A 17,730-nucleotide genomic window follows, 5' to 3' on the forward strand; every position below is an offset into this window, starting at 1 on the left:
CTGCAAGGAATGTGCCCTACAAGGCCGCAATTATAAACCGGCGCCTGGCATGCATGTTATCTCAAACTGGCCCATCCCCAGGCGACCACGAGTTATAGCCCATATAACGACTAAAACCTCAAGATCCCTGAATTCCATGGCACCCGGTGTCATTTGACCACCAACCCCAAAGTGACAAGCCCTGAAATGTTCAAAGAGAATGGACAGTGCACATCTTTGAGAGACAATCGTATGATTTGGATTGCAAGGTGCTGGGAGGGATAACCTATAGTTCAAAATGATGGTGGAGACCTTGGAGAAGGATGTCGCGCAAGGGAGTGTGTGAAATGGGTGTGTGGAGGTTAGAGTGCCTGAGAACCTCCTTTGAGCCAATCTTAAAGCCTGCCAGGTGCACAGTATAATGATAAAGTAGCATTGTGTTAGGAGTGTAGTTAATTTGTTCTTTGAAACTTCATCGGTGAGAAGATGATGATCTCTGCGGCACCCTTGAGATGGAAGACGGACGAACGGACGGACTGGGCTGGAACCAATGACCTGGCATCCCTTATGGGGCAGGTGGATTCTGTATAGGCGCACACCAACCAGCCACGCTGGTTTTAACTGTATATGTTTACGTCATTGATGGCTATGTGTTTCTTTATAACATTCTGCTTGTATCATGTTTTTCGGCAGAACGTTCTTAGCAGTAGAGTTCTTTGCTGTTGCTCTCATCTGCGTGTGCGATTAAGACTTGTTATCCTTACAAGATCAACTTGGGCCTTTCTTCCCTAGTGAGTTGTATTCTCTCTGGTGCGAGCGTTCAGGGGCTTTCCTTCAGCGCCCACTGGCTTTTAGCGCTATATAAATAAAATTAATAAAAAATAAATAAGAGTGGAGGAGTGGCAGCACAGAGAGCAGAAATACGTGGGGAGAGATAAAGTTCAAGGAGAAAGTGATACCATCAGAGCGCGAGATTGTGCAAAAGGAAGTGGATTGGAGTAAAGAGGGTGAAAGCGAACAGGAGGACGTGGTAACCAATAGTCTGTAATAACAGCAGGTGTTCAGATGGATTTTCAGAGCAAGCCCTGAGGGAGGGTTATGAGAGGTGTAAGGAAGGCATGGTATCAAACAGTAAGCCAACCACAAGTGATCACAGTTCAAGGGAGTTTATTGAACTTCAACTGGGTTTGAAAAACACCTATCTAATCCTAAATCTAAAGATGTGAGCAAGCTACGACCATCAAATAATAACGCAGTCCTAGTGTTGTCTTTTCAAAATAAAAAGGCTGATACTAATAAACCTATTGCTAATACTTCTAAATACAAATAGTGTGGAAAAGAAGGTTATGCAAAAGAAGTTTTCAAGAAATATGTCAGAATCTTCAAGCCGTTGACTTCCCTTCCCCATGTTTTCAGCACAGGGCAAGGTGGCACACTCGAGCTTAGCACACTCTCTGGCTTCTCTAGCACGAGGATGCGGTTCCAGAATTCAACATCACGGCTTCTGTGCCAAAGACTTTGTCATTCAAAGTCTCTTATTTCAGAGGGCCTGATGCAACACGACAACACATAAGTTTCTTTCTTACTCAGGATTTTCACTTCTACAACTTCTTGGGCGATTTACTATTTACCCCAGGTCCCACTCTGCCGTGCTCAGACCCACTTTAACTCTTCAATTGGTCTCCCTCGGTCGGGCACGGACCAGATTCATGTATTTTTCCAAACTTCTTCTATTTCTTCAAAATCGAAGACTTTCGAATGTGCGCAGGATTTTGCCTGACCCGTCGCACGACCACTTCGATTTACATTTTATTCATTCACCGTCAAATGATCTCCCTCTCGGTCATGGTCATTGGGCCAAGGACGCACGCAAACATTAAAGGGCCACATACACAGGGGCCCCGGATGGACACAGTCCTTGCGCCAGGCTCATGAATAGCAATAAGCAAGAACATTTATTTGGGACAAAATGCTTTTATTTTGGACATCACACCTCATTTTGGGTGGAAGGAGCATTTAACATGGCAACTTCCATCACTAAAGCAGCCCCACGTGTACTTTTGGGTGTGACTGCTGCTGCTATTGGGTTGCCTTGCACATGCTCACCCTCTAGGAGTGGCAGGGTGTGGCAGGCAAGCCAGGCCTATTGGGCGTGCCCACGATCGCAGCTATATAAGCTGCTCTTGTCCCTGAGGCAGGCACTTTGCGTTATTCTGCACTTCTATGCAGCGCAACGCTCATCGCCGCCTGGGATTAAACTTACCTTTGGAAATCCTGCTTCCTGCGTTCATACTTACCAACTGGGGAACCTGCTCTCACCTGAGCGTGTCTTCGTTGATCCCGACATTCTTCTCCAAATCTTCCGGAACACTGACATCTTCATCCTGGCACGCAGATCATCTTCAAATCTTCTGGGATGCTGAAATCTTCATATCTTGGCACGGCAACACGACAAGCTTCATCAGCGACAGCAGCACCTGCAAGTAAAAATGAAAGACAAGGTTAGACACTTAAAAGACATTAAAAGACATTCTGTTTAAGGTTGCGCTACCCCCGAATCTCACGCTTTGCCTTAAACCATCACTCACCTGTTGTCGGACATTGCGGTTTCAACCATCTTCCTCCTGGCCGCGTTCCGCTCCACCACAGCTGCTTTTGGGCCGCATTTCCATCTATTGGTAAGAAAATAGAAAAGAAAATGTTATTCAGGAATTAACAGCAATATTGAGAGCAATGATACCAAGACAGAAAACGAGAAGAGCCAAAGAGAGAACCGAAAGGGAAAGAGACAAGAGGGGAAGCATAGTCGCAGCTGAACTGGACTATTACCAGGGATCAGTGAAGAAACTAGATCCCATCGACAAGCGCCCTTGCCAGAAGTAGCAGGACAGAGAGCTTACCATCAATAATTAATAGGTGAGCCCTATGGGTACATGCCCACAGAAATCGCAGCTTGGGTCGAAGGGTTTCGAGAGGCACAATAGTCACCGATCAGTGCACTCACATTTCTCATATCCACTCAGGAGCAGTGTCACCAATTGCTGCTGCTCACAGCTTATCTGCAGAGGGAAAGACCGGATGGGGGGTGATCTAACTCCTGGGAGGGCTGCAACCGTGCCCCAACACCTCCACAAAGACGAGGTGAGCGTAACACTCTCCCGGGCTCGGATCAAATGTATCTACTTTCGGCACCCCTCAGCTGGATACCTTGCACAGACCCTCGATTGAGCATGCACGCGGTGCCGGACCATTCTGTCAAATGTATTGTAGTTAGCTTTAAAGTTTAATAACTCATCAGCAGTTCACTTCACTTGCGTCTCTTATCCCACACGTTTTAACAATGTTCATTCCAGCACTCGTCATACAATGTTGCTGCTTGCAACCTTGGAGTCCACACAGACCGGTCTTCTATCAGTCTCTCCAACTCACCGGCTGTGTTGCTTTCATTGAAGAAGCTTTGTTCTTGGAGCCAAGGACAGTGCCACAAGGGCAGGTGATTCTCCCCGCCTTGATTATTGACGCAGGAGGGCCCCGGGTATCTCTAACACACAATGCAGTATTCCTGCGCCTTGTTTCCTGGTTCTACGCTTTCTCTCGAGGTTTCAGGAAAGTAACGATTCATTGTTGAAAAGGTCAAGGGAATTTCCCTCCTATCTCCTTCGGTGTTGTCACCTTTGCTCTCTTACTCTTGGCTGCCATCTCGAAACTGCTGTTTCCTCATGTGTTTTGCCTCGCTCAGAGTGTGCGTACGTGCTCAGTCTTCTTTCCGTGTGGGGAAGTGTAATCGAGTTCAGGTGTGAGTGATTGTCGATAATGGCCTGACCTCACCTCGGACATGTCGGGTAAACTGCTCGGGTGTTAGTCTGTTTTCCCTTAGAGCGGGCTGTCCGTGAGAAAGTGTTTGTGTTGTAAAAAAGGAGGGGGGTAAAGTTCCTAAGTATCCTACCGGGTAGGATGGGGGTAAAGGTGTTACAGGGAAGGGGATACTGCGTGTCACCATCCAGTGTCTCACTCCCCGAAGACCCCTCACCCAGGTAATCCTCCTGCACTGGTCCACCCCCATGAACTGGATCCAAAATGATGGGCGTGTCCTGGCTACCTGATTACAGATCCCCAGGGACTAGTGGATGTGGCACCTTCTAGTTTCTCACTATTATAGCGGTCAGGGAAAAGACGCTTCGTTCTAGCCAAAGTCAATAAAGGTAGGCTGTAAAGCATTAAGGCATGGTTAGTAAAGTATAAAGATACACTATTAAGCCTGAACACGCTATGCAAAAGAAATAACAGCGAAGTATAAATATCAAACTCCTACTATATAAATATATATATCCATAATGGTGGTTCTCACTCGAACACCAGCCATGTACTTTTCTGTGCAATAAAGTAAACCTGGTTAGTAACTTAGAAACAGTTTATATTGAAGGTATGCATTGAAAAAGCAATTGTACACTGTTATACTGCTTTGGAAAATAAGGCCCCCTGCCATATTCCTAAAGTCCTTCCCTGCTACGGTGAGTAGGCCTAGTGCCATTTAGAGTCCCGAGTCCCAAGAAGAAACGGCATAGTCTGTCCGATTGTGTTTAGTAGTTAGAGAAACTGATTTTGGAAAATCCAAAAGGCGAGGAAAAATACTCCAGGAATGTGAAAACTGAGATAAGTCCCAAAGAGTATGAGTCCTCGCCCAATCCCATCACTCTAGGGCAAGCCAGGAGGACTATCCTTGGTCAACCCAACCAATCATAACCAGGAAAGGGAGAGGTATGGTCCAGTAAAATCTTGCAATGGGAGGTGGTGCAAACAGATAATCCTACTTGTCTGTTTTACTCCAGTTCCACTAGAAACCAACCATAGGTTTCCTATATTTGCGCTCTTACTTCTGTATTTGATTACGTTGCAAGGGGTTATTAGGGTCGCAGGGCCAGAATTTGGTTCAGCTAAGCAGCGGTTCCAAACTCCAACAAGACGGTTCCTGATGCTCGACAGCTTGACAACTTAGTTACCCCGAAATGCAGTGGAAAAGGTCGGTGGAAGGAGGAGATGGTAACATCATGGCTGAAGAGTGTAAATTAGGAGGTTCAAAAGGCCTGTGCGCAAGAGGATAGTGAAAGACTCAAGGGAGGGGGTGATGACACCATATCGTGGCAGTAACGAGGAGGACGTAAGACTGAGAGAAAGAACGACAGTGAAGAAGCTAAGGGGAGAACTTCATGAGGAGCGGTTGGAATTCTTATTAAAGGTGGTACAAAGGATACTTTGTAAATAATAATAAGAGGGGAAAGGAAAGTCGAGACAAACATGAGACAAGTTATCAGTGAGCGAGAACAAGCCAACACCTAGATAATATCAGTCATGTTATTGCAGGCCCATTTGCCCCTTGGCAAGTCCAGACAGTGTGATCATTTATGAGCTTGGGAAAGTGAGTCTATTGTGAGTCTAGAGAGGTGGGGAAATGGAGAGCAGAATTAAGTCGAGGCAGGACGCAAAGGCAGCTTATGAGTTCTTCCTTCCAGCTACCTCCTGTAATCTACAGAGGTTCTGGGAGTCTCTCTACTAGCACGAACACAGTCCTTTGACCGGTTCTTGGGTGGATGGCCCCTGGGAGAGTCTCAATCAAGTCTTTAGCTCACTGTCCCTTTCACAGAGAAGAAATATCCCTGCATATGAGTCTTTGTGCTGCCCAAGGGCAATCCAGCCACAAAATGCTAGGCAATTCTCCTCTGAACAAGAGTACCAACAACAACCCCATACACGTGTTTCAGCCTTGTTAGGCATCATCAGTGAGGTGGAGCTGTGCCTCTCTGAGAACAGTGAGGAAGGGGTCCACGTCTGGATTCCCCTGGTAACTTCGGGTGAGACCCAAAGTTACTTAATATGCAAAACAAAGGGGGTTCTGGGAGTCTCTCTACCAGCACGAACACAGCCCATTGACCTGTTCTTGGGTGGATGGCCCCTGGGAGAGTCTCAACCAAGTCTTTAGCTCACTTTCCCTTTCACAGAGAAGAAATATTTGTTTCTGTCCATTTCGGTGCTGGACTGCCCCTGGGCAAAACACAGACTGATATGCAGGGATAGTTCTCCTCTGTGAAAGGGTCAGTGAGCTAAAGACTTGGTTGAGACTCTCCCAGGGGCCATCCACCCAAGAACAAGTCAATGGGCTGTGTTTGTGCTGGTAGCGAGAATCCCATACCCCCCTTTGTTTTGCATATTAAGTAACTTTGGGTCCCACCCTAAGTTACCAGGGGAATCCAGACGTGGTCCCCTTGCTCACTGTTCTTAGAGAGGCAGAGCTCCACCTCACTGATAAGGCCAGAGTAGGCCGAAACACGTGTCTGGGGTTGCTGTTGGTGCTCTTGTTTAGAGGAGAATTGCCTAGCATTTCGGTGCTGGACTGCCCCTGGGCAGGTCAAAGACTGATATGCAGGGTTATTTCTCCTCTGTGAAAGGGACAGTAAGTTTAAGAGGTGGTTGAGACACACACTCCCAGGGGCCATCCACCCAAGAAAAAGTCAATAGGCTATGTTTGTGCTGGTAGGGAGACTCCCAGAACACCCTTTGTTTTACATCCTGTAACCTGCCTGTTCTCCAGAATATGCAATGGAGTGAGTCATGGGGTATTGTACTCCAGAAAGCCTGTGTCTAGATAATGCCAAAAATAATGGTTCTAGGGGCCATAAATCCTGCAATGCCAGAGAGTGGTAAGGTGACGCTTTTTTGAACTGGGACTTTTGCTTTCGAGGCCGGAAGGGCCTAGTTATTCTCCTCCCGCAAACGTCATTGGACCAAAGGAGCTTCATCAGGAGAAGGAGACGGAACCCTATTAAGGTGAAGGTAATCCTGATATTTGTTGTTTTGGGAAGATCTCGTTTTTACTTTGAGAATTGTCCAGCTTTGTAACAAACAAGCCCTTAATAGAATGCAGTCTGAACTGACACAGTATATATGTACTTCTAAATCTAATGTGGATGCCTTACAATCTTTCTTTACCTCTTACATTATTTTATGCCTTATCAGCTTGTGTTCAAGAAATACATTTGGAAAAAACTCTGGCTGCATAGTTTATCAACATTGTTTGACCCGAAATCACAGTTTGGTCTTGCTTCCACTTCAGTTTGATTGCACCAACACCTTGAACGATCAGATTTTGGAGAATGTCACAGTTCAGATGGAACCCACAGAAGGATATGAAGTAGTTTGCTGTGTACCTGCTAAAGCCCTTTCGTATAACCACACTGGCACATGCTACACGTTGGTGTCCCTGCCAGAAGAAGATCCAACAGCAGGTGAGCAGCAACAATCCTGAGAGATTGTTATGGTGTTTGCTCATTTTACTGTCGGGCACGGCTCATTGTGAATACAAAATATGTATAAAATCCAATTACAAATCTAGAATGAAAGGGCACTGTGCTCCTCATATTTTCACCCATATCCAACCCCTCTGTGAATATTCAAAAGTCTGTGCTCCCAATATTTGACCATTTATTGTACAGCAGAACTCACAAAGTCTGACGGCGGTGATGTGGTTTCATTGAGCCCTTTTGCAGTGATGCACCTTAAAGGATCCATCACTGCAAGTGCAGTTCATATCTTTTCTCATTGTTTTGAAGATGGGCCTGAAAACGTCCTTTCCAACCTTTCTCTGTCCATTGTCTCATTTCCTTCCTCTTTTAAACATGCATTCATTTTCTCTTCTAAATTGAAAAAATAGTCTCTTGATCGTCCTGTTCTCTCGAACATCTGCCCTTTTTTTCTTTTCCACTTTCTTTCTAAACATCTTGAAAGTGCTGTCTATACCTAAATCTCCTTTTCTCAATCTACATTCCCTTCTTCTGCCTTTCCAATCTGGGTTGTGTCTGGACCACTCAAATCAAACTGCTCTGTTAGATGTGTCCAATTTCCTTCTCTCTGCACGTCAAAAGAACTATCTTCTATAGGCATTCTTCTTGATCTATCTGGTGCATTCAATATGGTGGCCATCCTACATTTTGTCTTCTCTCTCTACTCTTGGTATGTTTGGATCTGTCTTGCCGTGGTTTAAATCTCATCAGTCTGATGGTTCCTATTATGTCTCTTGGGATGGTGATTTTTCATTTTATCATTCTCTACTCTTCAGTGTCCCACAAGGCTCTGTTCTCGGACATTTCTCCCTGTAGAAACTTCCTCTTTGATTCAGTCTTTCTTATTGTCTTGTCATTTCTATGCCAACGACTCCCAGATTTTCTTCTTTATTTTCGTTTTCTGACTCAATGCATTCCACTGTTTCGTCCTGTCTTACCTCCATCCCATCATGGATGCATACTCACGTACTCCATTTAAACCCTTTGAAAACAGAAATTCTTTTTTCCCTCCACCCATTCCCACGCTGCTCCTGGCCTTTTTCCTCCCTCTTTCTCCTCTTCAGGATGTAATCTCAGTGTTACGTTCGACTACTCTCTAGCTTTCACCTCTCACCTCAACAACACATCGCAAATCTGTTGCTCACCTCTCTAAAACCTTTACTAGACCCATCATTTTCTCTCCTTTCAAGCTATCACACTTCTCATTGCCTCACCCCTCCTCTCTCATATCGACTACTGTTCTGCTCTCCTACTTCTGCTCTCCTACTTAAGCTCCTTTCCTCTAATCTTGCACCTCTGTGTTCTGTCTACAACTGTGCTATCCATCTGCTCTTTCTTCTACATGCCCATTTCTCAATCTCTTCGTCTCCCAATCTCATTCTCACCCTTGTCTACTCTTCCACTTTCTCTGTATTGTCTTCACTTATCTGCATGGTGTTGGCTTCCCTTATCCCTCCTCACTTCTTGTCTTCTATTCCCCTCCCTGACTTCTCCGATCTCAATCACTCTACCTTCTTTCTGTTCCAAAACCTTTTTTTTCCTCCAGTGTTCGTTCCTTTTCCCTTCTCGCCTACAAACATTGGGATTCATTGCCCCTTCCAATTCATTCTTCACCCTCCTTAAAACTCACTTACTTTCCCATTTTTTGATACTTAACTTCAGCTTCCTTCTCAGCTAACCATTGAATTGCCAAGTTTTACTTTTTATTTATGCCGCTCTTGTTCTCTTACTGGGTAGTGCTTTGGCCAAAGCACTATATAAATACAATAATACGAATACTAAGACACACACACAAATATATATATATGCGCGTGCAAACATCTTGCCTTAAGGTTCATATGCTGTTGCTTAGTGGGCTCTCTCAGTCCAGATGGGTCAATGACAGCACTACAGAACAACTTTGTTACTTAGTAGGCCTGTATGATGTTGGGCTGGTGTGGTGCACTCCTCACATGCTTTCTTTTCTTTTTTTTTTTTTTTAAAAGCAGTGTTCTGCTGCCAGGCAAGTTCAGAGGGAAGAAGGTGGGGAGAGTACAGCAGGTGTGGAGGAGGTGCAACCACCTTTCCACCTCCCCATGACCTGTTACTGCACGAAAGCTTGATTATGGTTAGTGCTTTAAGTTTGATTGAAAATTGAGGGGGTACTCTTATAAGGGCGCGTGACCTAAAGAGTGATGTTTGTAGGCTTAAAACCTCATACAGTAACTCATGAGACACTGCAATCATATATTTTGGGTCAGTTAGCACGGTCTCTGGTCATCTTGTTTGTATCTAGTCTCCAGATTTTAAATAAACGCTCTTGCCAAGTCTGGAAAAAATAAAATTCACTGTAAATAGAAAATTCACTCACTCCGTATACAAACAATTCAATGAGTAGATAACTTGGCCTCATTCTGCAAATAAACCACCTGTAAGCAAGAGGAAATGAAATAGCACTCTTCTAATTTGCATAAAATCAGAGCATTTTTGGGAGCACTAGAATGACCACGTATTTTTATATTTGGCAAATAGGTCTGTTATGGAGATTCATGCTTGAATCCCTTATGTGCAGATTAATGAACAATGGGCTTGATGGTAATTTAATTTGCTGAAACACTCAACCTAACAGAAAAATGTCTGCCTACCACAAGCCACATATAATCAGTTGGGCAGTCTTGGATCGCGTGTGAGACCTGCAAAAATGAAATGGTCCACGATTGTCTCTGGCTGCTGCTAGCAATGCTTTAATGAGACACAGGCAACTCCGAGTGAACGTAGCGAACCAGGCCTGTTTTTAGAAACAAATATGGCTACCTATGGGTAGCGTGCCACAAGGTAATCTACAGGAATCCTGCCAGGTGTGTCCAGCCTTGCATGTAAAAAGAAAATGGAATCACTCATGCCAAGCATAGAAGTTTATGTGGCTCTATAATCTAGGAAAGAGTTTGTGCAGACCCTGACTTGCATTGCACTTTATCATGTACACAGGTCTTGGCAGGTAGACTAGGTGAACAGAAAAGGCTTTAGATCTGGTCATAAAGCTCATCTCTTTTTGAATCGGTGATGTGCTTTCATCAGTGTCGATGCATGCCACCTGCATGCTGCATTCTGTGGGGGGTCTGCGTTACAGGGGTGAATAGGTACTGAATCTGCCCAACTGCATAATGTGTGGGTGTTTCCTCCACTTAACTGGGACATATTCACACCTGCAAATGGCGTGTAAGTAAACAAGTTGTCTTTCTGCTCACTTTTGTGATTCCCTCTCAACCTTTTTTCTTGTTATACTCTTCTCTTTGTCCACATTAAGTTTCATCCGTATTACACTTGTGGCTCTTACGGGCCACAAAGTTTGGGGGTTACTGCCATGCTTCTGAATAGTCCCCTAGTCTCCCTGCTTCAGTAGGTTGACCCAGACAATTGTACTTCTCTATTTCGTGGCCGTGTGCTTTAACATAGCAGCTGCACGGTTAGTAGCCCTTTTGCCTCACAAGAAGCTTCTTCTCGCTGGTGGCTCGCAATGACTAATGTTGTGAAATCTAGTGATCAGGCACATTGTCAAGGACTTTTTTGTTTTGCCTTTGTGTGATTTGGTAAAGACTGGCAATAATCATGTAGGATCTTTTTCAGTTGTGATATCTAGCTAAGAGCTCACAAAGGAAGGTGTGGGTCTGCCTGAGGGGGAGAGATAGGTGTCCAGGAGTTCGCTGGAATCCACATCTTCCAGGTTTGCCTGCAAAATGTTATGTAGTGACTAGCATTGATTGGCTGGCCACCAAATGTTAGAATGGTGCCAAAGTGTATGCTTGGTGGATTGAATCACCTTTATCCTCCAGTTTGGCATACAAGCTGACACACTGCACCAGAAACTTTGTACATTTCTGGGATATGATCTTCAAGCATAATGACAAAGACAATACTGCTCCGGAATCTTTTGGACTTTAATAAATCAGACAGTGAAGCTCTGCTCTCTCTTGATCCAATGCAAACAGATGATTGATTTTTCATGAGGCTTTTTCATGTGTGTTCCCCTCCTAAGGGATCACCTTTGCTGCTTGACTACCTGAAACAGATCAGCACATCCTTCTGATGGCCTGGTATGGTTGTTGCCCTTGCTGGGCGCTTTGACAGTTTAGGGGGACCAAGGTAATTTGATGTGGAGACCTCCAGTGAGTGGTCTGCATTGTGAAGAATCCTACGCATCCCTCTGGCTCCACCGTGTGTGGCAGGGCAGGAAGCAAGGGAGGTTCCCGAAACTCCCTGTGCTTAGTCTCCTTGGTTACAGGAATGCACCCAAAGGTGATTGGCCGGCTGGCTGTCCTTCGAGGACAGCCACCCTGCTGTGTGAATGACTGCTACGCTGCAAATGAATGGGAGAAACCTGCATAAAAGGTGAGGTCTTTTGCAAGGAAGGCAGAGTCGACCACTGGACGAAGGAATCCGAAGAAGAACTTGGAAGAGAAGCTTGCTGCAACTCCTGGATGTTGGTTTGCCCGATGAAGCCCTGCTGCAGTGCTGAAGCTCCGAATTCGCCTTGACTAGAGAAGCCCTGCAAAGGACGACTTCTCCCCTTGGGTTGGTGGGACCAATCAACCCCAAGACCAATTCATCTGGATATCCTCTTTGTTGGCTGTACTTCCGTTACTGCTGCAGGAACCGAGTGCCAGGGACAGCAACACCAGAATCAAGTGCATCGTCTTTAAGTCCTCCAAACTCCCTCAAAGCAGATCTGACCAAGCCCGAGCCACCTCAACAGAGACTGGACCCCAGAAGCAAGGAAAGTCCACAAGGTGTCCAAGAACCACGGTGGTGCTATTTGCGAGAAGCTGAAACTGATCTGAAATTTACCCATTGCTGCTGCCGACCTGCAAATGGTAGTGAGGGAGTCCCAGATGTCCTCCCTCTTTTCCCCACGACTGAGGCCCAGGAGCAACATGATCTGCCATACAACAACAGGAACAGAAGCCAGCTGGAACCAATTTCTTCAGACCTAAGGTACTGTGAACTAAGAGGTACTTACCTCTTGTTGGGTAACTTGCTTGCTCTCAGTGGAGACTTGACATTGTTGCCTTTTGCAGAGTTGCTTGAGGCTCTTCCCTCCGTAACCCTCCCAGCTTGTGGCCCAGCAGTGATTTCTTTTTCAGCAAAACTCTCTATAACATTGTGCAAGACTTTTTACTTCCCTTCAAGAAGTGTATCGGGTCCCCTAGACTTTGCTCAAGTAACATTGGCTGTCCTGGCTCCCTGAAGACTCTTATAACCTCTGACTTTGTGTTTTGATCTGTCCCTCAAAGGTCATAAATTCTTTACTTGTATAGCTGGGAAAGGGTTAGCCTACATTGCATTGGGGAGTTCAAAGTGCGTACCTGTTTGAGAAACTTGTTAACCATTGTTTCCTCCCCTAACCTTTTCCTTTTGACACCAAACTCCGTATTGCTCTAAATGTACCAGTGATATATCAATGTCCACATAGTCCTAGTTATTGAAGTCACCTCGGGGTGTAGGAAGTGTCTGTGTGCCATCCCAAAAGGGTATCTACTGATTTATTGAAACTGAGAGCGTGTATTTTTGAAGTATATTTAAGTGTTACATATTTGCTCTCTTCTTAAGAAGTCTTATTCAAACAAACTGTTAGATTAATAAGTAATTGTTTAATCGAAAAAAAGTGTTACTTAGACACTTGTCACTTTGAAACTGTATGTAACATCCCTACAGCTCACATTGACCCCTCTTGAGATAAGCCTGGCTGCTCAGTCACTCTACCAACTTTAGTCCAGACCTATACCAAAGGTTGGGTTGCTATTGCCAAGAGGACAAGGCTGGTGCAGTCTCCCATAGGTTACTGCATACAATCTTGCCTAACACCGGCTAGATGGGCTTAGTCATATATCCTTACCTATTATCTCTTGAGGTTATAATCAAGCCTGCACCATCTGGTACAGTATTCCCTGCTAACTTTAATACTGTCCGTCCTGTTCCTACTGTTTGTAGTATTGGTAACATTCCAATTTTGAGTGCTTACCTATCAAACGCACGCTCCTTAGTCGCCCATCTGGCATCTGTACATGACATTTTACGTGAATACTCTCCCGACCTCTTGTGTCTCACCAAGACTTTGCTCTCGGTCACGTCTGCACCAATGTTCTCGCAGGTACTTACTGAGGATTACAACATTATTTGTATTTATTGATTTATAAAGCGCCTTACGCCGAAGCGCTGTACATGGAACAACAATACATAAAACATGAACAATAAAACTGTTGAAGCAATTACAATATGAATCAAACAATAAAACATTGACAAGAGCAATTAACTGAAGGGGAAAGGGAGATGGGACAGGTTCGGGGGGGATTGGAGGAGGCGGCCAGGAGGAGGAAGGGGAGGGTAGAAGAGGGGAGGTATGAGATGGGAGGGGAGAAAGTCGGGGAAAAGAGTGAGGAAGGGGGGGAAGTAGAAAGGGGTAGGGGTTTACCTCTAGATTTACATCTGGATCTGGACAGAGTGGCTCCTCACCCTGGTGGGGGAATAGCAATTATTTTTAAAGCATCTTTCACATTTTCAATGATTCCCCTATCACATGGGCTGGCAATGGAAGCTCTGCTCGTGTGTCTAGCTATCTCAGCTTCCCATTCTATACACTTTCTTATGGTGTATCGCCCTCTAGGATCATATTCAGGTTATCTTAATCCTTTTTTAGAACTAGTGGCATCGCTTCAAATTAAGTACTGCAACTGGTGGTACGGGGGGATTTGAACCTTAGGTACAGTATTCCACAAGCCCTGATGGCCGTTTTATTAGATCTTGGCTTTAGTCAATTGGTGCTTGAACCAACCCTCCTGTCTGGTGGCATCTTAGACCTTTATTTTTTCAGCAAATCCTAATGTTGTGGTCTTGCCTGTCAACCCAGTTCTATGGTCTGATCACTGCCTAACACCGTTTTCAATGTATAGCGCTGTACCCCTAATCCATCCTAGCCAAGCTGCCATTTTTAAACGTATCCGTTGCGGGGTGGATACGAGTCAGATGCTCGTTTTGCTTAATGATGCATGAATACTGCACAAATGGACCTATCTTGTCTATCTCAGTTGTTCTATGCAGGGGCTGACCAGATGGCCCCTCAAAACCTCCCCATCCATGCAAATGTCCCTCCCACCCTTGGTCATCTGAGGAACTTAAGGGAGCTTGTTTGGAATTAAAACAGGCTGAACGCAAATGGCGCCTGTCTTATGGATTAACTGTGAATTTGGCTTTCCATTCACTGTCTAGGAGCTATCGTAATGCGATTCTTCTTGCCAAGCAGGGTTTCTTTACCCAGAAGATTGAGACAGCCCTGAACCAATCTAGAGAACTATTTGCAGTGGTTAAATCATCCTCTTCCACTGTGCGATTTACTCCTTTCAGTGACTCCCACTCAATCTTTGTGATTCATTGGCTGACTTTCTTTCTACTAAAATCGTTGATATACATAAACTTATTCAACTGAGCCCTCTGTCACCAATTCTATTCCTGCTGATATAATGTTGGTAGCTTCTTCGGCATGGTCTCTTTGCTGAGTTTTCTGCTTAGGCAGTTTCCAGGGCAGCATGCCTCGTCTGATCCTGTTCTGCTGTGTGTGTGTTCCATGTCATGCCTGGCATGATTCATTGGGTCACTAGTGCAATTCATGTTTTGTGGCAGTCTGGTTGTATCCCAAAGGTACTCAAGCAAGCCATTGTGGTTCCTCTCTTGAAGAAGCAGTCGTTCTCTTCTCCCTTTTTTGATGAAATTACTGGAAGCTTTGGTGCCCCTTTACTCTCTTCATTCCTGGAGTCTTCTCTTTCTCTTGACCCCTTTCAGCCTGGGTTTCGACTGGGACGTGGAACTGAGTGTCTTGGTGTCCATTGTCGATGACCTGGCCAGGCTGGTTGATTGCGGAGCAGTGATTGCTCTGATATCATTAGATCTTTCAGCGGCTTTCGATACTGTCGACCACTCCATCCTGCTTTCTCTCCTGGCCTCTGTAGGCATCTCTGGTCATGTCCTGGCCTGGTTTACTTCTTTCCTGACTGATGGGGGCCAATTGCCATCTCTTCCACCTTTTCTGTCTTCCTCTCACTTGCTTTCATGTGGTGTTCCCCAGGGCTCCGCCTTGTCCCCGATGTTGTTTTACATCTATGTTGAGCCATTAGTTGCTCTCATCCGCTCCCGCAGCTTTAGCTGTTATTCATATGCAGACGACATTTCGTTTAGATCTTGACCAGACTGACTTGCCGTCTCGCTTATGTGAATGCCTGGTGGCCTTGAGGGGCTGGATGAACAACAACTAGCTCAAGTTAAATGGGGTTCAGACGGAGGTTCTAGTAGTGGGTTCATCTTCTGACTCTTTTTCTTGGTAGTCTTCTTTCTGGCCGCCTGTGCTGGGTGCGCTTCCTAGCCTGATGACGGTAGTCAAGAATCTGGGAGTCTTTCTCTCTTCTTCTCTTTCGGATTCCCAGGTGAGTGCAGTTTGCAAAACAGGCCACTTCTTGCTCACAATTCTTCACAAGGTTTTACCTTTTATACTTGCTCGCCTGCGGTAGTCGCCTCTTTGGTGACAAGCCACCAGGACAATTGCAACGCCCTGTCTCTAGGCCCAGCCTCTTGGCCTGATAGACCAGTTGCAGCTTCTGCAGATTCTTGCTGCCTGATTTGCCACTTCTCCTCTTGGCTCCCACATAAGCCCAATTCTTAGTTCTCTTAACTGGCTCCCAGTGGCAAAAAGGATCAAGTTTAAATCCCCTTGTTTGGTCCACAAACCTATTACCACCAGGGTGCAAGCTTCCTCCAAGAGTAGTTGTTGGCTAATTTTTTTTTTTTTATTGACATTTTTAATCAAATTGATTTTTTGCAACATTTTTTCTTTGTAAAATGGACTATCATTTCTCTTTTCTCTTTGGTCCTCTGGATGTCTCGTAGTGAAATTATTTTCAATTTTTTTTTGATCCGAAACAAACAAGGTATTAGTTGTATTCAGTTCGTTTGAGCTCTAGTTTTTCTGTTAGCTGTTGAAGGATCTTAAAAGTAGCCAGTTGCCATGATGTTCGATGTCCACTGATCATCCGTGCCCACCATGTTTCCTCATCAGTCGTTTGTGAATATCGCAGAAGGAATTTCAGATAGGGCAAACGTATCTCCTTTGTGGCAGGGCAAGAAAGCAGTAAATGGCGAATTGTTTCCTTGTCTTCATTACAGAATCTACAGCTGTTGGATAATGACAGACCTCTAATGGAGCGTATTTCATTGCAGTCAAGCTGGTTCAATCTCGCTCGCATTATCAAGTTACGCGCTGGTCGACTCTGAAATTTTTTGATGTAATTTTGTAGAACATTCAATTTCGTTGCCATAGGGGGAAGATGTGAAATAAGTTTATAATCAGTCGATAGATTTTGCCTGTTGATCCAATCCATCTCTTTTAGTTTCTTAAGTATCCTTGTTGGATTATTTATCAGTTCTTCTTCGCCACACTCTATTGTTTTCAGCAGATCTAAGTTTTCTTTTTTCCATCGGGTGAGCATTTTGCCTCTTGATACTTGAAGTTCTTTAAGTATCAGACCGTGGATAAAGGTGCAGTCTGGGCGTATACATTTTCTGTAGAGCATGATTGTGTTAGTCTACCGTACCCTGAAGAGATAGCAAGCTTAGTTCTGGACGAATCAAAGGAACCGCTGTTGAATTCGGTAGGAAGAAAACTGTCCTCCAAAAATAAGCTTTCAGCTTAGGCCAGAGTGTTTTTGGCAGATAGGGCATGGCTTCAGCGCTGTATGTCACAGTAGGAACCACCTTTGATTTGTAAAAGTTTAGCAGTGGAATTGTCGAAAATTTTCCAAACTTTCTATCAATAGCTTTTCCTTTTGTAGCTAAATTGCGAATTTTGTCCCAGAGAAATTCTTGCATGGCCAGCTCTTTTGTTGTGGTATCTAGAACAACACCCAAGTATTTAAAATTCTTAACTTTTTCAATCGCTGTTTTATCGATAGTCCAGTTGAATTTTTCTTGTTTTTTGGTCGTGCTCTCCAACACCATTATCTTTGTCTTTTTGATGTTTATTTCCAGGTTGCTTTCGGAGCAATATTCTTTTAGGTTGGAGAGTTGTCGTTGAAGGCCTATAGGGGTCATATCAAGTAGAATGAGATCATCAGCGTAGAATAACCTGCTGATGTTCGTTTTCGCAAGTTTTGGTGGAAAAGATCTGATCGAAGTCTCTGGATACTGATAATCTCCCATATAGGCAAGAAAGAGTACTGAGGCCAGAGGACAGCCCTGTTTGACACCTCTCTTGGTGACGATTTCGGTGGAGAGGCTTCCTTGTTGGTTCAGCCGTATCTTAATATTGGTGTCTGAGTGGAGGGCTATGATGGGATTTAAGATTGCCCTTGGACATTTCCATGTTGTCAGTTTCTCCCAGAGTTTAGAGCGATCGACT

General features: G+C 44.8%; 1 protein-coding gene across 1 annotated transcript in view; it reads left to right on the top strand.

Annotated features, from left to right (window-relative positions):
• The window catches only part of COPG1 (COPI coat complex subunit gamma 1), a 569,339-nt gene that overhangs the window by 413,265 nt on the left and 138,344 nt on the right, over window positions 1-17,730 (top strand). Inside the window, exon 20 of the mRNA XM_069643344.1 lies at window positions 7,088-7,259. Coding sequence (XP_069499445.1) covers window positions 7,088-7,259 — 172 coding nt within the window. The remainder of the gene's footprint in view (window positions 1-7,087; window positions 7,260-17,730) is intronic.

This window comes from Ambystoma mexicanum, chromosome 2p (genome assembly GCF_040938575.1).
Source record: "Ambystoma mexicanum isolate Mex_15411 chromosome 2p, UKY_AmexF1_1, whole genome shotgun sequence".
Taxonomy (NCBI): Eukaryota; Metazoa; Chordata; class Amphibia; order Caudata; family Ambystomatidae; genus Ambystoma; species Ambystoma mexicanum.